A 21,373-nucleotide genomic window follows, 5' to 3' on the forward strand; every position below is an offset into this window, starting at 1 on the left:
CAACCTAATCGCAGTTAGTAGAAGCATGGTGCCAAAACACACAGTGCTCTATGCCCAAGAAGGAGCGGCATGTTTGGAGATTTTTCCCCTTCGTCCCCCCATCACATCGAGGTTCCCCCTCCGTCCCCCCCATCACTTCGAGGTTCCCCCTCCGTCCCCCCCATCACTTCGAGGTTCCCCCTCCGTCCCCCATCATATCGAGGTTCCCCCACCGTCCCCCCATCACATCGAGGTTCCCCCCACAGTCCCCCATCACATCGAGGTTCCCCCACCGTCCGCCCCCCCATCACATTGAGGTTTCCCCACCGTCCCCCCATCACATCGAGGTCCCCCACCGCCCCCCCATAACATCGAGGTCCCCCCACCGCCCCCCCATCACATCGAGGTCCCCCCACCGCCCCCCATCACATCGAGGTTCCCCACCGCCCCCCCCATCACATCGAGGTTCCCCCACCCGCCCCCCATCACATCGAGGTTCCCCCACCGCCCCCCCATCACATCGAGGTTCCCCCACCGCCCCCCATCACATCGAGGTTCCCCCACTGTCGCCCCCCCATCACATTGAGGTTTCCCCACCGTCCCCCATCACATCGAGGTCCCCCCACCGTCCCCCCATCACATCGAGGTCCCCCCACCGCCCCCCCCCATAACATCGAGGTCCCCCCACCGCCCCCCCCATAACATCGAGGTCCCCCCACCGCCCCCCATCACATCGAGGTTCCCCCACCGCCCCCCATCACATCGAGGTTCCCCCACCGTCCCCCCCATCACATCGAGGTTCCCCACTGTCCCCCCCATCACATCGAGGTTCCCCCACTGTCCCCCCCATCACATCGAGGTTCCCCACCGTCCCCCCCATCACATCGAGGTTCCCCCACCGTCCCCCCCATCACATCGAGGTTCCCCCACCGTCCGTCTCCCCATCACATCGAGGTTCCCCCACCGTCCGTCTCCCCATCACATCGAGGTTCCCCCACCGTCCGTCTCCCCCATCACATCGAGGTTCCCCCACCGTCCGTCTCCCCCATCACATCGAGGTTCCCCCACCGTCCGTCTCCCCCATCACATCGAGGTTCCCCCACCGTCCGTCTCCCCCATCACATCGAGGTTCCCCCACCGTCCGTCTCCCCCATCACATCGAGGTTCCCCCACCGTCCGTCTCCCCCATCACATCGAGGTTCCCCCACCGTCCGTCTCCCCCATCACATCGAGGTTCCCCCACCGTCCGTCTCCCCCATCACATCGAGGTCCCCCACCGTCCGTCTCCCCCATCACATCGAGGTTCCCCCACCGTCCGTCTCCCCCATCACATCGAGGTTCCCCCTCCGTCCCCCCCATCACATCGAGGTTCCCCCTCCGTCCCCCCCATCACATCGAGGTTCCCCCTCCGTCCCCCCCATCACATCGAGGTTCCCCCTCCGTCCCCCCATCACATCGAGGTTCCCCTCCGTCCCCCCATCACATCGAGGTTCCCCCTCCGTCCCCCCCATCACATTGAGGTTCCCCTCAGCCCCTCCATCACATCGAGGTTTCCACCCCGTCCCCGCCATCCCCCCATCACATCGAGGTGTTCCCCCCCCCCCCCATCAGAGAAGCCCCCCCTCCTGATCAGTGGTCCCCCATCACAGGAAGCCTCCCTCCACATCGGTGGTCCCGCCCATCACAGAAGCCCCCTCCACATCAGAGTCCCCCCCCCACATCAGAGACTTCTTTAATGTCAGAGACTGCCCCACCCCCCTTTCACATCAGATACATACCTTCTGCCTCCCTTGCATGCTGCCTGCCTGGGATCAGCGCCATGTAATATCATGGTGTGGGTGGGGTGTCCACCATACCAGCAAATTACACCATCTGCTGTTATCCCAGAATGTCAGTGGTGGTTATGGTGCTGGTGGCCAACCTGCCAATTTCATTGCCACTCATAATGTTGATCCAGAGCAAAATAGATCCCATGCTCATGGCACCACACTGCTCTTTGGAATTCCCTTCTACTCCACCCCAGTTATGTAGGAAGGGGAAGGGAAGGGTGAAGTAGCTGGGCCAGTAATTGGACATTCTCAAAAGAGTAGAGGGCTATGATGCATGTGCATACAACATATTTCCTGAACACCCTGGTCTCGTGCGTTTTATAGGGTGACATTTTTCCCCGGTCTCCCAATTGTACTCCTGTATAGGTAACCTGCCACACGGGCCTCTGGTAGACGTGGCCAGTCATTATTATTATTATTATTATTATTATACAGGTTTTATATAGCGCCAACAGTTTGCTCAGCGCTTTACAACATGAAGGCAGACATTACAGCTGCATTACAATTCGGTACAAGAGGAATCAGAGGGCCCTGCTCCTTAGAGCTTACAATCTCCTCTGTTGTCACCATCTGAAAACCCACCCTGAAAAATTTCCTGTAGCCATCGCTGGAGTTCATGTAGACTGGATGTGGCTGCAAAGAGGATGCAAGAGATCAGCAGCACTGAGATGCAACAAAAGAAAACCAAAAAGAAAAAATGATTAAAAAATGTGCAGGGCAAAGGTAATGTCATTGAGTTGTGGTTTACGTTGGGGTTGATGACCCGCCTGGCGTTTTCGGTTGTCCTTGGTAGCGGCGCGGCTCAGATCGTGGGGACATTCCGTGTCGCAGGTGTTTATATAAAAGGGATCGGCCGAGGCCGGCGTCCTACTTCTGGAGTTTTAAAGGGCAAAAAGAAAGTTGCCGTTGATGTTGTTCAACAGGTTTCAGACAAAGGCTGCCAAGTCGGCATCGCGTTACCTAATTGTACGACTTGGAGGAGAGACTATTAACCAGCTACTGTCATCCCTCCAATCACCTGGCAGGATGACAAGTTTACAATGTGTCGGTTAGAACGCGTCTCATTCATTAACATGTCACCTGTCAGGTGCGGCTCCAACCGGCGGAGGATCGACTTAAACTGATTCTTTATGATCCAGAAAACATCTCCGGCCATAAAAACCGAGGAGAGCTGAAACATTGTGTCAGTGTATAGGTGTGTGTGAGTGAAATGGATACAAACTGTCATTTTGCAGCAGCTGGAGGTTGTAGAGGAATCATTGCATGGGTCCTTCAACACTTACTGCAAAATAGTGACATGTATCTGCCTGCTTTGTTCCTGAAGTAAGATTACCCTGAGCTCTTCAATATATATCCAAATTATAAGGAGGAACTCTGATCAAAACAGACCTTGTCCTCAGGGTGCAGCGCATAAGATTATTCCGCATATCATTTTGCTTTCCCTGGTCCACATGACAGTTACATTTTTATAAATAAAACATTTCCATTTTGATTACAAACCTTATTTTAGACACAATGATGTCATCACTGGGCCTCTCTGCTTCTCTATCCAATGCTTGCCTACATTGCATAGAGAAGCAGAGAGGCCCAGTGATGACATCATTGTGTCTAAAATAAGGTTTGATTATGGCTGGTGGGAGGGGCCAGCAGAGTGCTGTACATGAAAATATGCCAGACCTCAGTACTGCTTCTCTATGCATCACTGGGCCTCTGTGCTTCTCTATGCATCACTGGGCCTCTGTGCTTCTCTATGCATCACTGGGCCTCAGTCCTGATACAAGCAGTGAGCTCTTTAGAAGAGTTGTGCAAATATCAAAATGCCTTGAACAGCGGATGTCAGTCTAGAAGAGTGGGCATTCCTAGGCCGGCGGCATTTTCATGGTAATGCCCACATGTGACGCTGAGCCTCAGGATCATTTTTAATATTGGACGCTGGGCAAACAGCGCCCCCCCCCCCCCCCAATACAATCCTAAAAAACAAACCATGTCAGCCCCCATGATTACACGGGACTACCCCCATCATTACACGGGACCCCCCCCATACTACCCCCATCATTGCACAGGACCCCCTTTCCCATATTATCCCCATCATTACACAGGACTTTCCTCCCCTATACTACCCCCATCATTACTCAGGACCTCCCCCCCATACTACCCCATTATTACACGGGACCCCCCCATACTACCCTATCATTACACGGGACCCCCCCCCCCATACTACCCTATCATTACACGGGACCCCCCCATACTACCCTATCATTACACGGGACCCCCTCATACTACCCAATCATTACACAGGACCCCCCCGATACTACCCCCATCATTGCACAGGACCCCTTTCCCATATTATCCCCATCATTACACAGGACCTTCCTCCCCTATACTATCCCCATCATTACTCAGGACCTCCCTCCCCCATACTACCCCCATCATTACACAGGACCTCCCTCCCCCATACTACCCCCATCATTACACAGGACCACCCTCCCCCATACTACCCCCATCATTACACAGGACCTCCCTCCCCCATCATTACACAGGACCTCCCTCCCCCATACTACCCCCATCATTGAACAGGACCCTCCCATACTACCCCCATCATTACACAGGACCCTCCCATACTACCCCCATCATTGAACAGGACCCTCCCATACTACCCCCATAATTGCACAGGACCCCCTTCCCCATACTACCCCCATTACACAGGACCCCCCTCCCCCATACTACCCCCATCATTACTCAGGACCTCCCCCCCATACTACCCCATTATTACACGGGACCCCCCCATACTACCCTATCATTACACGGGACCCCCCCCCCCATACTACCCTATCATTACACGGGACCCCCCCATACTACCCTATCATTACACGGGACCCCCTCATACTACCCAATCATTACACAGGACCCCCCCGATACTACCCCCATCATTGCACAGGACCCCTTTCCCATATTATCCCCATCATTACACAGGACCTTCCTCCCCTATACTATCCCCATCATTACTCAGGACCTCCCTCCCCCATACTACCCCCATCATTACACAGGACCTCCCTCCCCCATACTACCCCCATCATTACACAGGACCACCCTCCCCCATACTACCCCCATCATTACACAGGACCTCCCTCCCCCATCATTACACAGGACCTCCCTCCCCCATACTACCCCCATCATTGAACAGGACCCTCCCATACTACCCCCATCATTACACAGGACCCTCCCATACTACCCCCATCATTGAACAGGACCCTCCCATACTACCCCCATAATTGCACAGGACCCCCTTCCCCATACTACCCCCATTACACAGGACCCCCCTCCCCCATACTACCCCCATCATTACACAGGACCCCCCTCCCTCATACTACCCCCATCATTACACAGGACCCCTCTCCCTCATACTACCCCCATCATTACACAGGACCCCCTCCCCCATACTACCCCCATCATTACACAGGACCCCCTCCCCCATACTACCCCCATCATTACACAGGACCCCCTCCCCCATACTACTCCCATCATTACACAGGGCCCCCTCCCCCATACAACCCGCTCCCCCATACTACCCCTATTACACCCTCCAGCCAGAAAATGAGGGGCTCTAACTTGCTCTGACTGTTGCAGTTTCTAATGCACATTGTGAGAAGCTCGCAGTGTGCAGTGAAATCGGGAGGAAGCCATTTCAGTCCAGGAGAGGAGCCGCTACAACTGTGCAGGACTTGGTGATTAGATTTAAAGTGAACCTGTCAGCTCAACTTTCAAATTGGAAACTTCCTGGCGGGTCGGCCACCTGCCATCATCCTGTCCAATGAGGGAGCCTCGGGGGCGTGGCACAGAAAGACTTTCTATAAAACTTTAGAAGGGCGGACGGTTCATATCAAGTCTTCCGCAGACATTATAAAGTGATGTTTTTATAGCCAAGTGTGGGATTCTGTAATGGATTCCTATGGTCAGATTTCCAAAAAGTTTTTCAAAAATGTTCTCTTTAGGAAAACCTTTTTCTTTTCTATGTGAATGAAACAAGTTGAGGAATAAAAGTTTTTTTTTTTTGTGTGTGAACTCTGGCCGGAGTATTGATTTCCCCTCCCCCGCCCCCTTGGTGAATCGGATGGGGGGTGGGGGGGGGATGAGCTCATGCCGTTCTCATTCTTCAGTTAAAGGTCTTTTCATGCGCGGTGTTACTGGTGGACCAATCTCCTCCCAGCCCATCGCGCTCTCCCTTTGTGTCCGCACGCATCTGAGCTGCCTGTGGGATGAATTCCCTCCCGGGATGGAGAGGGGGCCAGTGGGTGCAGATCTCAGTTTTGGTGGCCGGTGTTCTGTCAAGAAGTGCCCCCCATGAGATAGTGCTTGGCCTCTGGACATTCTGACGATTGCGCCGCGTGGCCCCCATGTTGTCACCTTTGCTTTTACAGCTGAGGTGCGTTCGGTGACACATGGAGAAAGTTTACGTTTACACAAGAGGCCCAGCTGAACCTGGCCCCCCCCCCCCCCCCCCCCCCCAGGTTATATCAGAGGTCCTTGTAGAGGTTTGTAAATGGGGTCACCAGATCTTAAGTGATCACTCCCTAAAACTCACAATTCAGTTTTTGGTAAATACTTGAGAGTTAAATCACTTTGAGGGTCTTTTCAATCTATCAGGGACTCTATTGGTGAGATCTTTGTGCTGAGTTCCCGGGTCTGTACACCTGCTGTGCCCATTATGAGGGGCCCCCACCATCCCTATGCTGGGTTCCCAGGTCTGTACCACCCGTTGTGCCCATTATGTGGGGTCCCCACCATCCCTGTGCTGAATTCCCGGGTCTGTACACCTGCTGTGCCCATTATGAGGGGTTCCCACCATCCCTGTGCTGAGTTCCCGGGTCTGTACACCTGATGTGCCCAAAATGAGGGGCCCCCACCATCCCTGTGCTGAGTACCCAGGTCTGTACACCTGTTGTGCCCATTATGAGGGGTTCCCACCATCCCTGTGCTGGGTTCCCGGGTCTGTACACCTGCTGTGCCCATTATGAGGGGTTCCCACCATCCCTATGCTGGGTTCCCGGGTCTGTACACCTGCTGTGCCCATTGAGGGGTTCCCACCATCCCTGTGCTGGGTTCCCGGGTCTGTACACCTGCTGTGCCCATTATGAGGGGTTCCCTCCATCCCTGTGCTGAGTTCCCGGGTCTGTACACCTGCTGTGCCCATTATGAGGGGTTCCCTCCATCCCTGTGCTGAGTTCCCAGGTCTGTACACCTGCTGTGCCCATTATGAGGGGTTCCCTCCATCCCTGTGCTGAATTCCCAGGTCTGTACACCTGCTGTGCCCATTATGAGGGGTTCCCATCATCCCTGTGCTGAATTCCCGGGTCTGTACACCTGCTGTGCCCATTATGAGGGGCCCCCACCATCTCTGTGCTGGGTTCCTGGGTCTGTACACCTGCTGTGCCCATTATGAGGGGCCCCCACCATCCCTGTGCTGGGTTCCTGGGTCTGTACACCTGCTGTGCCCATTATGAGGGGTTCCCACCATCCCTGTGTGGAGTTCTTAGGCCACTTTAACATGTGCAGCTTCCCTGGTGATTTTACCAAGGAGGACTTGTTCAGGCACTTCCTGTTATAGGGTGACAACACTTTCTCCCTTTTGGCCAATTGTGCTCCTGGGCCACCCAGGACTAAAATCTATGAGCTTAGGGGATTCTTCAGAGTGAAAGGATGATTGCACATGGTGGGTTTGCTGCAATTTAAACTTTTGTAGCAATTTGTCAAATTAATATTCTTCATGTCACAACATTGTAACAAGCGATGAGATCACTCCATGTTGTGTGCTGCTTGTTTCTCTTTTTTTTTTTATATATATATTTTTTTTACACCCTGGATGCATATAATTGTCATTTTGGTCTTTTAAGCTTTGTGGTTGTGTCTGGAAGACGTGGAGGATCTCTGCCGGGTATTCTTGGGACCGCAGATTTATTTATACGTTCCGTGTATATTTATGGTTAGACAGAACGGGTCTCGCCGCCTGTCATGAAGAAGATTGTTTTACTGCAGCTGAAGTTGCCGCATTTTGACAATCGGTAAGGCTCCATTAAGATGTGCGGCTAAATTGCTGTGCCTCTGAAAGGCAATCTGCATTTGGATCACTTTTCAAATGTGTTTGGCAGGTGGGGAGGAGGCGATTCAGTGCCTCCTCAATCCCTGTTTTAACATCGTAAATGCAGGACCAACGCATTTTGCTTGCAGTAACACCAACAGGAGCGATCATATTTACCGCAGGCGCAAAGCATCTCCATTCACTGCCTTTGCAGCTTAAAGGGGTGGCGGAGCCTAAAAATGCTGCTCAGTCACCCCCCAACCACAAGTCTTAATGAGTCCCAATCGTCCTCAAGAGCATAATGATGATGATTTAGGGCTGAAACGATTAATCAATATTATTGATAATAATCCATAATGAAAATCGTTGTCAACAATTTTCATTATCGATTAGTTGGTCCGCACCTTCCTCCCTTCTGGACCGTTAGATTCCTCCTGTGTACAAAGCAGCACCGCCGTAGGCACGTCCGCTCCTCTCCTCCTAGCTGACGTTGGCTCCCCCCTGATATTCTCAGCCCTGCCTGCTGCTGCTTCAAGGGAATAGACAGAGAGGCATGCTGCACCTGTGTGAAGTGATAAGGTAACCGGTGGGGTAGGTGGAATAGTGCCCCATCATTGGTTTTCCTGGGGGGAGGAGGGAATGGTGGCCCATTGGTGTTCCTGGGAGGGGGGGGAATAGTGCCCCATTGGTGTTCCTGGGAGGGGGGAATAGTGCCCCATTGGTGTTCCTGGGAGGGGGGAATAGTGCCCCATTGGTGTTCCTGGAAGGGGGGGAATAGTGCCCCATCATTGGTGTTCCCGGGAGGAATCGTGCCCCATCATTGGGGTTCCCAGGTGGAGTAGTGCTCCAGCATTGGTGTTTTCGGGAGGAATAGTGCCCCATCCAGTTTCCCCAGGAGGAATAGTGCCCCATCGTTGGTGCTCCCGGGAGGAATAGTGCCCCATCATTGGTGTTCCCGAGAGGAATAGTGCCCCATCATTGGTGTTCCCGAGAGGAATAGTGCCCCATCATTGGTGTTCCCAAGAGCAATAGTGCTGCCCCATTATTGGTGTTCCCGGGAGGAATAGTGCCCCATAATTTTCATTATTACTTTAAATAAAAAAAAATCATATTACGTTTTCTTATGATTTTATCTGATTAATCGAAACAATAATCGGCCAACTAAACGATTATGGAAGTAGTCGTTATGCCGCGTACACACGAGCGGATTGTATGGCGTACTTAGTCCGTCGAAACACATTTCAGCGGACAATCCGCTCGTGTGTGGGCTTCAGCGGACTTTTTCAGCCTGCAGTCCGGAGTACTGAGAATTTAGTTTTTTCCGAAATTCTGTCCGTCGCACTTTGGTTTCAGCGGACAATACGGTCATCAGTAGGCTAGTTCGACGGACTAAGAATGGCGCATGCCCAGAAAGGATTTACACGGCGGAAGGGTGCTTTGCTGTGTCTTGGACTTCCTATTTCTAGTCCCGTCGTACGTGCTGTACATGTCATCGCGCAAACTTTCGACGGACTGTTTGTGCATCCGTGTGTGGTCAAGTCCGTTCAGTGGAAAGTACGACGGACTGTCCGTCGGATTGTATGACGAACTAAGTACGCCATACAGTCCGCTCGTGTGTACGCGGCAATAGTTGCAGCCCTAGATGATATCTCTTCCTTACAATAGAATATCACGTTGGCGTCACAGATCCTTTTTATTATTAAGGCTGCGTTCACACCTGAGCATTGCAGTGCAATTTTTGTTTTTTTGCTGTGCAACCGCATATAGGGGAGCCCATTTGCTTGAATTGGCTGCCCAGCGCACAATAAACGCACTGAAGTAGAACCAGCACCTTCTTTGACAGGGAAACGGCACGTTTTTTTCACGTGAGAAAATGTAGGACTGCTCCCCGCGTTTGGAGTGCCATTAAGAAATGGTGCGCTTTTGCCATGCTTTTAAGGCATTTAGACCCCTTTCACACTGAGACGGTTTTCAGGCGGTTTAGCGCTAGACATGACCTCTAAATAACACCTGAAAACCACCTCCCATTCATTTCAGTGTGACTATTCACACTGGGGCGGTGCGCTTGCAGGACGTTAGGAAAAGTCCTGCAAGCAGCATCTGAGACGGTTTGAAATGAATGGGCAGCGCTTCTAAGGTGCCTGAAAAGTGCTTCGGAAGTGCCGCAACGCTGGCGATTTTAACCCCTTCTTTGGTGTTAAAAGCACCCCACTAGTGGCCAAAAAGTGCCGCTTAAACAGCGCTAAAGTGCCGAGAGGGGTCTTCTAGTAACACTCATTTCTGCCTGCATTTCTGGAATTGTTAGGTGCGATTGAAGCCTAATACATAGCCTAAAGCCCCATACACGCTATTAGATTATCTGCAGATTTTTGTCTTTGAATTTACCAAAACCATGTAGTGCAAGGGCCTGCCTGATTGCATACACATTGAAACTCTAATGCCGCATACACACGATCGGAATTTCGGCCCGCAAACGACAGATGAGTTTTTCATCGGAAAATGTGACTGTGTGTATGCTGCATCAGTCTTTTGCTGGCCGAATTCCAGCCAGCAAAAGATTGAGAGCAGGTTCTCAATTTTTCGGTCGGGAAAAGTTCCTATCCAAAAAATGCAATTGTCTGTGTCAATTCCGATGTGCAAAATTCCTACGCATGCTCGGAAACAATTCAACGCATGCTCAGAAGCATTGAACTTCATTTTCTCGGCTCGTCGTAGTGTTGTATGTCACCTCGTTCTTGACGGTCATAATTTTCAGGAAACTTTTGCGTGACCGTGTGTATGCTTGCCAAACTTGAGCGACATCCCGTTGGAAAAGCCGTCATCTTTTTCCGACGAGAAATCCGATCGTGTGTACGCGGCGTTAAGGTTTGACCTCCTATTATATGGTTTTCTTAAATCTGAACACCAAAATCTGCAGAAATTCTAATAGTGTGTATGGGGTCTAAAGCCTCGTATGCACAATCGGATTTTCGGCAGGGGATTGTGTGATGACAGACTGTTGGCCTAAAATCCAACCATTGGTACTCTCCTTCAGACAATTGTTGTCCAACTTTCCCCCAACAAAAGTTGGCTGGCAAGCTAGTACATTTTCGGCAGACAACGGTCTGTTAGATTTTCGTATCGTCTGTACACAAGTCAGTCACACAAAAGTCCAAAGTACAAACGTGCATGCTCGGAATCAGTGCTCACCAAATGCTACATTAGCAGAAGGTGCCCAAAGGGTGGTGCTCAAGAGCTGAAATTCCATGTAGTACATCATTACATTCCTGTTTGGCCGACAATTGTGTGCCGTTTGTATGCAAGACAAGTTACTGGCACACGCCCTTCGGACAAAAGTCTGACGCTCTGTTGGGCAACAGTCCGACCATGTGTACGAGGCTTTAGGCTTTAGTTGTTTACCTTGCCTGGGCTAAGATGATGTCATCAGTCTCCTGCAGGCAGGAGGATGCATTTCCCCAGTCTCCTCTCCCTCAGGCATGAGACTGCAACATTGTACCTTTTTGGGGTGGATTTTCTAAAGGCAAATAGACTTTGAAGTGCAGTTGCTCCAGAGCTTAGTAAAGGGGGTGAAACTTCACTTTGCAAAGATGTAAAAAGAGAACATCCAACTATACCAATTTAAGCTGCCAACCAGGGGCGTAACTATAGGGGGTGCAGCAGTCGTGACCGCAACTGGGCCCTGTGATGCAGGGGGCCCATGCAGCCCCCTCTACATATGGCCAGCAGCAGCATAGGCAGCTAGCACACACTATTACATACCCCCTCCATAGCCCCCTGGGGACAGGGACCCCTTCTCACGTGGGGACATCGATCCCCACCTCCCCTGGGGACAGGGACCCCTTCTCACCTGGGGGGCAGTAACTTCATCTGCCCTGGAGAAAAGGACCTCATCTCTTCTGGGGACGGGGACCCAATGCTGCCTAGGGACAGTCCCCCAATGGGGCACCTAAAAATGTAAAAAAATAAATAAAAACTACTGATACCAGTGGTGGAACTACAGGGCTCACAAAGGTCATACCTGTGACCACGCCCTGGAGTTCCACCGCCGGACTCGGAGGGAAGGGCCCTGACTGGGGTTCAGGGGGGCCCTTCATGGTTTCTTGCATCGGGGCCCTGAAGGTTCTGGTTACGCCACTGCTGCCAACATCTATTACTTTGCAAAGAATACCCAATCACATGCAAGGAAATATAGATACATGCATTTTTGCTTGCACATGATTGGATGTTGGAAGTCATCAGAGCTTCCCTATATTTATGAAGTTCTGGAGCAAATGCCCTTGCAGTGGGCAACTGCACTTCTAAAAGTGCCCATTCTATTTGCCTTTAGTAGATCAACCCCAATGTTCACACAATTCACCCATGAGAATGGTTTTACATATATTTTTTAAAGGTAGACCCCCTCACCGGCAACCAATTGACTCCATATAACCAGAGGAAGGGGCTCTCCGGTGTCTCGCACAGGGGTTGATTTATTGCCCCACAGCTTAGTAAATGAGCAGAATCTCTACCGACTTCCATCATCCAATCATTTGCAAAAAAAAAAAAAGCTGTGTGATTTTTGTTTTTCCTTGCATGTGATTGGGTATTCTTTGCAAAGTGATGCTTTGCTTCCTTTACTAAGCTCTGATGCAACTTAATTTTCAGAGTGCAACTGCACTTTGCAAAGTGCACAGTCTATTTGTCTTTAGTAAATCAACCCCATAACCTTGTGTAATTAATTTTTTTTTAAATAATTTTGTAATATTAAAGTGGAGTTCCACCCAAAAGTGGAACTTTCAGCTTTAAGCACTGCTAGCCCCCTTTTCCTCCCCCTGCAATCTTCTGCGACATGTCACAGGTCCCAGAAGATTGCCCGGCCACTGAGAAGGCACGACTGGCGCATGCGCAGTGCGCACCCGGCTGTGGAGCCGCAAGCTGTCACAGCTGGGTGCCCACCCTTGCAATGCCGGCGCTGCGGAGAGGAGCAAGGCTTTGGCGACCACATTGCTGGACCATGGGACAGGCGAGTGTCTGTTTAGTCAGCAGCTACACTTTTTGTAGCTGCTGACTTTTAATAAACATAAAAAACGACTGGAACTCCGCTTTAATGTCCCTTTTTATATTCGGCCTTAAAAATGTATTTATTTTTAATTTTTTTTTTTTAGGAAAGCAGTTAAGTTTAGCCTGAGTAACATGTCACAAACTAGTTGTAATTCAGTTTTTTGTTTTGTGTCTCCACTCAGGAAGTCCTCCAGCAGCTGATTGTGATGAGTTTGCCAAATGTTCTGTTAATCGGCAAAGACCCACTTACCGGTAAGTGACCAGATATCGCCAGTAACACCCATTCCATAACCCCTCACAGTTCCCATTGTGGTATAAATATTACTAATACACATACTGATAACAATTGTCGTTTCTCCCCCAGGAAAAAGCATGGAAGAACTGAAGAAGATTCTCCTGCTGATGCTGGGCTGTGCAGTGCAGGTAAGTGTCCCCTATGCTGACATTATTTGTAGGAGTCAACATACTCTCCTGACATTACTGTCCCATGAAAGTTTAATGGGGTCTGACAATGGTTTGATTATTATGGGATGAAGAGGGGAGGATCGCAGTTTACAATTGGCATGTTAGAGCACAGCGCTGCCATAGCCTGCGGCATGCTGGGATATCTCTGCTGTCAAGGTCAATCATTAATCACAATTGGGAACAATAAAGAGATTTACAGATGGAGTGCAACTGCCGACATACCTCACCTGAATCATCCCCATCCCTGTGTGCTGCACAACTTGTTACATTGTACTCTGATAATTTTGTGTGCAATTTAATATGAAAAACACCCCCTCCCCCTTCTATCTCTCTCCCTCTTCCCCTCCATCCTCCTCTTCCCTCCTCTCTCCTTCCTCTGTCCCCCTCTCCTTCTCCCCCTCTCTCCTCTTCTGTCCCCCTCTTCTGCCCCTCTTCTCCCTCTCTTCTCCCTCTGTCCTCCTCTTCTCCCTCTGTTCTCCTCTGTTGCCCTTTTTCTCCCTCTGCCCTCGCTCCTTCTTTCTCCTGCCCTGTCCCCCTCTGTCCCCATCTCCTCCCTCTCCTCCCCTGTCCCCTCTGTCCCCATCTCCTCCCCTGTCCCCCTCTGTCCCCATCTCCTCCCCTGTCCCCTCTGTCCCCTATCTCCTCCCCTGTCCCCCTCTGTCCCCATCTCCTCCCCTGTCCCCCTCTGTCCCCATCTCCTCCCCTGTCCCCCTCTGTCCCCATCTCCTCCCTGTCCCCCTCTCCTCCCCTGTCCCCCTCTGTCCCCATCTTCTCCCCTTTCCCCTCTGTCCCCATCTTCTCCCTGTCCCCCTCTGTCCCCATCCCTCCCCTGTCTCCCCTCTGTCCCCATCTCCTCCCCTGTCTCCCCTCTGTCCCCATCTCCTCCCCTCTGTCCCCCTCTGTCCCCATCTCCTCCCCTCTGTCCCCATCTCCTCCCCTGTCTCCCCTCTCTCTTCCTCCGTATCCTCTGTCTGCCCCCCTCTCCTCCTCCTCCTCTGTTCTTCTTTCCTATCTCCATTACGTAGATGAGTAGATGCTTTGTAGTTTACAGATGCTAGATCACATTATCTGAAGACTCAGTTTAGTCCTCAGGAAGAACGCTGGATTTCTGACAGGATCAATGCATATGTATGTTCTGTATTTGCTGAAAATGTATTTGGCCTTTAAGAAAACGAATGAAGCAATCCAATCTAAGTTCTGCTAAGCTTCAATACGTTGTATTTTTGTTTTCGGGGTTCAGTTATACCTTAACGGTTATCTGCCTCATCAGAAAATATTTTACCCTAGTGAGGCCTTAGCCCTAGTATACGTCGTTCTCAGGGTAACTGTCACTGTACACAATTGCACTTTTGCTCTGTCATCTCCCTGGAAGGTTCTTATGTTTCCTTTTCCCTCTCCAGTGTGATAGGAAGGAGGAATACATCGAGCGGATCAAACAGCTGGACATCGAAACGCAGGCAGGAATTGTGGGGCACATTCAGGAGGTAATTCTCTAACTTCATTACAGATTTGGCAAACCAGACCTAAAGTCATCTAAACTGATAAGGGAGTTCACCAACATCCTCTGTATGCTGGGACTTGTAGTCCTTTAAGGCCTTAAGGTTTACAGGCAGCCGCAACACTGAGCCTTAGTACCCCCCCCCTTTTAAAAAATAAATAAAATAAATCTGCTGTAAAATTCCTGCTTTTTACTGCAAAAAATAATTATTTTAAAACATTAAAATTCTGTATTTGAAAATTTGTATTCATTACTGAATAGGATTAATATTCTACCTTGTTCATATATTTGCACTGCAGCATGTTTAAATAAATCGCATGTTGCGTCTATGTGCGATTATACTACTTAAGGCTACATTTAGATTGTACAGTTAGATTGCCGCACCTCTGAAAAGCGATTTATGAATTCAGCTCCTACTGCTGAATTCCCTAAGAAATGTGGTGGGGGATTGAGCCAAAGCTGAAATATCAAAGGGCAGAATATCCCATATGAAAAGACTTTGTATAAATTGTCATTTTTTTTACTGGAATCCCTCTTTAATTTGTCTGATGTAGTGTTTTTATTGTTTTAATTTCTTTCCCAGGTAACACACAACCATGAGAATGTTTTTGACCTGCAGTGGCTGGATTTACCGGACATGGCGCCGGAAGAGCTGGACTCTCTGTCACGGAATATGGCCATCCATCTGAGGAGGCTTCTGGATGAGAGAGATGACTGCAGAGAGGTAAGTTTACAGCAGAGGTCTCCAGGCCTTCTAAGCTAAGAGCCAGATTACTGTTCTTCAGATTTTAGGGGGGGAGGGGGGCCCGTACTGTAGCCATTAAGAATGGAAAATGCCTCAGGCTTGGCTGTCAGTGGGAGTAGGAAAATGACATAAGGCCTGTGGTCAGTAGGAGAAATAGTGTCCCCATCATTGGTGTCAGTGGAAAGAATAGTGCCCATGCGTTGGTGTCAGTAGAGAGAATAGAAGAAATTTTGTTGCTTTAGCCTACTTCTACCATGCAATGCATGATGCGGAGCCATGGCAGGCAGTGTTCAAGTCCACCCCTAGCATTCAGGAGGGGGACAGAAGTTTCCCTCTGTCCAGGTCTGCTCCTCCTCCCATCCTCTGCCATTCTGCTGGATGCACAAGGGCTTGGTTTTGATGCCAAGAAGGACTTGATTAAGAGAAGGAATAAATGATGAGGGGGACTTGGTGATGGGGGAGGGGGACTCTGATGTGATGGGCAATCTAATGTATGGGAGGGGCTTCTGATATTTAAGTTGGACTCTGATGCGAGGATGGTGTTTCTAATGTGATGAGAGGTTGGGGTATCTTTGATGTGATGGGGGACCTCTGATGTGATGGGATGGGGGGACCTCTGATGGGATGGGATGGGGGGACCTCTGATGGGATGGGGGGACCTCTGATGGGATGGGGGGACCTCTGATGTGATGGGATGGGGGGACCTCTGATGGGATGGGGGGACCTCTGATGGGATGGGGGGACCTCTGATGGGATGGGGGGACCTCTGATGCGATGGGGGGACCTCTGATGCGATGGAGGGACCTCTGATGCGATGGAGGGACCTCTGATGCGATGGAGGGACCTCTGATGCGATGGAGGGACCTCTGATGCGATGGAGGGACCTCTGATGCGATGGAGGGACCTCTGATGCGATGGGGGGACCTCTGATGCGATGGAGGGACCTCTGATGCGATGGGGGGACCTCTGATGCGATGGGGGGACCTCTGAGGGACCTCTGATGGGATGGGGGGGACCTCTGACGGGATGGGGGGGACCTCTGACGGGATGGATGGATGCTAATGTCCTAAGGCCAATGTAAACAACTGGCTGACAAACACTTGTCCAAGCTCTGAAGAAGAAGGGAGGTGTGTGATTAGAAGTGTACTAAGCACTTCTAACCACACACCTCTTTAAAACCTTGGCTTAGAAAGCGTTCTGGCCGTAATTGCTTTAGGAACACTAGCCACCCAGCTCTTTGGACTTCCTGTTAAGGGAGATTTATTTTTGCACCTTTTTATTAGACACAATTAGCATTTTGTGGCACTCATGCAAGAAAAATATAAGCTGTGTATGTTTTTCTGGGTTACAGGTCTCATTTTTCCATTTGTGCCCCCCGTTAGGTGGGTTTGGCCAGGAAGAGAGTAGTCAGTGAGGCTGACCTTCTGTAACCAGACCCGTCGGTCACCCTGGCAGCCTTTGAACAGAAGCCAAGCTGATTTGTCGTTCAGGGGACAGAGCTTGGTTGGCGATTTCTCTGCTCGGTCGAGCGCGCTGCCTTGATGTCATTTGGCATTTCTCCTCTTGACTTTCGAACGTTGGTGGTGGAGGGATAGGATGACTAGATGTGCCCCGTTGGGATCGCAGGGTGACTGCAGAGTTCTCAGTTTTATAGAAAGCCTTTCTGCCTTGTCCCAATTAATTTTTAATTGATTTTGCCCAATAGAAGTCTAGTTTAATTAGTAGTAGTGTCATTGTGATCAGGGTCTGGGGGTGTGATTGTTTAGCTGTAGAGTTTTCATCATACATTTTCTGGCGTTGTATATTTTGGTGCAGTGGTACTCCAATATTGATGTGAAAACATATTTGCATCATTGCAATATTCTTCATTGTTCTGCTGTTGGGGGACTATTTATAAAGAGTTTGCATTTGTACAGCGCAAGCGGTCTCCAAGCTTGATATACAAAGGATCAGTTTACTGTCCTTCAAACTTTATGGGGGCCAGGCTGTGGCCACTGGGAGAAGAAAATGATGTGCGTCAATAACGAAAAAGCCATTGGGTAAATTGGGTAAATAGATTAAAAACAGATGAGTGGCTGATACAAGTAGACTCAACACAGTGATTGGGATGTGAACATTACCTTGATATTGGATACTGATTACAGAAATACCCAATGCATTTTTTGAGTATAAAAATTGTTCTTTTTTTTTCATGGATGCTCCTGTTTAAAATTAAATGAAAAATAATTCTGCTATTTAAGACGTGTTTCGGAGATGAGTGTTGTCTCCTTTATCAGGAGAGATAGAGATAGAGAGATAGAGAGATAGAGATAGAGATAGATAGAGAAAGAGAGATAGAGAGAGATGGGAGATGGAGAGATGGAGAGATGGAGAGAGAGAGAGATGGAGAGATGGAGAGATGGAGAGAGAGAGAGAGATGGAGAGAGAGAGAGAGAGATGGAGAGAGATGGAGATGGAGAGAGATGGAGATAGGGGAGAGAGAGATGGAGATAGGGAGAGAGAGATGGAGATAGGGAAGAGGAGATGGAGATAGGGAGAGAGAGATGGAGATAGGGAGAGAGAGATGGAGATAGGGAGAGAGATGGAGATAGGGAGAGAGATGGAGATAGGGAGAGAGATGGAGATAGGGAGAGAGATGGAGATAGGGAGAGAGATGGAGATAGGGAGAGAGATGGAGATAGGGAGAGAGATGGAGATAGGGAGAGAGATGGAGATAGAGAGAGAGATGGAGAGAGAGAGAGAGATGGAGAGAGAGAGAGAGATGGAGAGAGAGAGAGAGATGGAGAGAGAGAGAGAGATGGAGAGAGAGAGATGGAGAGAGAGAGATGGAGAGAGAGAGATGGAGAGAGAGAGAGGAGCGAGAGAGATGGAGCGAGAGAGATGGAGCGAGAGAGATGGAGCGAGAGAGATGGAGCGAGAGAGATGGAGAGATATATATATATAGAGAGAGAGAGAGAGAGAGGAGAGAGAGAAGAAGAGAGATTATATATCTCTCCTGATAAAGGAGACAAACACTCATTCCGAAACCACCTTGGGTATAGGAATACTGTATCGTTTATTTTGCATATCTTAATTCCTCAGTATCATGACCAAATTCATTATTTCATGTATTTTTTTTTCTAAAATACATTTTTAATTATTTTTTACCTTCATTGTCTTTTGGTAGTGCCTTTAACATCCCACCCCCCAGGGGTTTTCTATTTAACTCAAAGATGTTCTATGATGTAAACACAAAACAATACGTCTCATTATACTGTATATACAGTAGGGGACAGGAAAGTATTCAGACCCCCTTCAATTTTTCACTCTTTGTTATATTACAGCCATTTGCTAAAATCATTTAGGTGAATGTTTTTTTCCACATTAATGTACACACAGCACCCCATATTCACAGAAAAACACAGAATTGTTGACATTTTTGCAGATTTATTAAAAAAAGAAAAACTGAAATATCACATGGTCCTAAGTATTCAGTATTTAGTAGAAGCCCCCTTTTGATCTAATACAGCCGTGAGTCTTTTTGGGAAAGATGCAACAAGTTTTTCACACTGGATTTGGGGATCCTCCGCCATTCCTCCTTGCAGATCCTCTCCTGTTCTGTCAGGTTGGATGGTAAACGTAGGTGGACGGACATTTTTAGATCTCTCCAGAGATGCTCAATTGGGTTTAAGCGGGAGACCCGCAATTTTTTTTAAGTCAGCAGCTGCAGTATTTGTAGAACCTGTCACAGGCAGTGTTATCAACCTACCAGATTTAAATTTACTGACACAACACTCAAAATTTACTGGCACAGCCAAGTGCAAATGCCTGTATTTAGGCTACAAATAAGTACAATATGAAATTAGCAATGTGATTTAAAGGGGTTGTAAAGGTTTCAATAATAAAAAAAACATATTACTTACCTCCTCTGTGCAGCTGGTTATGCACAGTGGCCCCAATCCTCCTCTTCTGGGGTCCCTCCACGGGACACCAATGCAGGAGCACTCCTGTGTGCTGCTGCTGTGTCTGTTGACACAGACAGCGGGACTCAGCCCCGCCACCCACGCCATTGGATTTGATTGACAGCAGTGGGAGCCAATGGGTGCACTGTTATCAATTTATCCAATCAGGACACGAGACACTGGCCAGAGCTGGTGGGCTCGTTCCTGTCGCAGGAATTAAGGGGCTCGGGTAAGTATAAGGGGGCTCAGGGGCACTGCTGCAGTAAAGAAGGTTTTTTCACCTTAATGCATACCGTAGAATACATGAGGGTTTACAACCCCTTTTAAGATGGATATTAAGGCAAAAAACATATTTCTTATAATAAGTCACAGACATATTTTTTAAGCTTTTCCTGTCACTGGCATTTACTGGCAGGAGAAAAGTACCCATTTTTTACTGGCTGCCAGTAAAAATACTGGCGGTTGGCAACACTGTCACAGGGTCCAGCGATGTGGGCACCCGAGGATGAAACCGTCCCTCGGTCTTCAGATGCTGCTGCCGCCATTTTCACTGTGGGGAATCAGGAAATTAAGCCTTGCAGGTTCACTTCCCGGTTCCCTAGTGCGCATGCGCGAGTTTCGCAGCGCAATGTAAATGGTCCGTGCTGTCTATGGGACCCGTGTGTGTCCCAGCAGACAGCACAGCAGGATGGGAAGAGGCATAGACTCCACCAGAGGGTGGCGGGGTTGGGATCCGAAAAGCGGAGGTTCCGTTTTTGTGTGAATCTCCGCTTTAAGTCAGGGCTCTGGCTGGCCATTCAAGAACAGTCACGGAGTTGTTGTGAAGCCATTCCTTCATTATTTTAGCTGTGTGCTTAGGGTCATTGTCTTGTTGGAAGGTAAACCTTTGGCCCAGTCTGAGGTCCTGAGCACTCTGGAGAAGGTTTCGTCCAGGATATCACTGTACTTGGCCGCATTTAATTTTTCCCTTGATTGCAACCAGTCGTCCCGTCAGCGCAGCTGAAAAACATCCCCACAGCATGATGCTGCCACCACCATGCTTCACTGTTGGGACTGTATTGGACAGGTGATGAGCAGTGCCTGGTTTTCTCCACACATACCACTTAGAATTAAGGCCAAAAAGTTCTATCTTGGTCTCGTCAGACTAGAAAATCTTATTTCTCACCATCTTGAAGTCCTTCAGGTGTTTTTTTTCTAGCAAACTCCATGCAGGCTTTCATGTGTCTTGCACTGAGGAGAGGCTTCCATCGGGCCGCTCTGCCCTAAAGCCCCGACTGGTGGAGGGCTGCAGTGATGGTTGACTTTCTACAACTTTCTCCCATCTCCCGACTGCATCTCTGGAGCTCAGCCACAGTGATCTTTGGGTTCTTTCTTTACCTCTCTCATCAAGGCTCTTCTCCCTTGATAGCTCAGTTTGGCTGGACGGCCAGCTCTAGGAAGGGTTCTGGTCATCCCAAACGTCTTCCATTTAAGGATTATGGAGGCCACTGTGCTCCTAGGAATGTTAAGTGTTAAAGCAGAGGTCCACCCTAAAGTGGACCTCCGCTCATTGGAACCCTCCCCCCCCTCCGGCGCCACAATTGGCACCTTTCAGTGGGGGAGGGGGGTACAGATACCTGTACAGTACAGGTATCTGCACCCACTTCCGGGATAGCTCTCTGCGGAAAGGGGCGTATATTACGCCCCTTTCCGCAAGTCCCGCCCCTTTCGGCAAGTGCCCCGCTGCCTGCTGGGAAAACACACAGATCCCAGAGGCCAGCGGGGGACCGTCCCTTATTGCGAAGCGCGGCTCTCGCGCAT

At 49.6% G+C, this 21,373-nt stretch overlaps 1 protein-coding gene across 1 annotated transcript in view; it reads left to right on the forward strand.

The window, feature by feature from the left end:
* Window positions 1-21,373, forward strand: part of CCDC88C (coiled-coil and HOOK domain protein 88C) — a 223,532-nt gene that overhangs the window by 89,886 nt on the left and 112,273 nt on the right. The window contains exons 4-7 of the mRNA XM_077466757.1: window positions 13,107-13,176; window positions 13,289-13,347; window positions 14,790-14,873; window positions 15,471-15,611. Coding sequence (XP_077322883.1) covers window positions 13,107-13,176; window positions 13,289-13,347; window positions 14,790-14,873; window positions 15,471-15,611 — 354 coding nt within the window. The remainder of the gene's footprint in view (window positions 1-13,106; window positions 13,177-13,288; window positions 13,348-14,789; window positions 14,874-15,470; window positions 15,612-21,373) is intronic.

The sequence above is a fragment of the Lithobates pipiens genome, unplaced genomic scaffold (genome assembly GCF_037356315.1).
Source record: "Lithobates pipiens isolate NorthernLeopardFrog02 unplaced genomic scaffold, aLitPip1_a1.2 Scaffold_37, whole genome shotgun sequence".
NCBI lineage: Eukaryota > Metazoa > Chordata > Amphibia > Anura > Ranidae > Lithobates > Lithobates pipiens.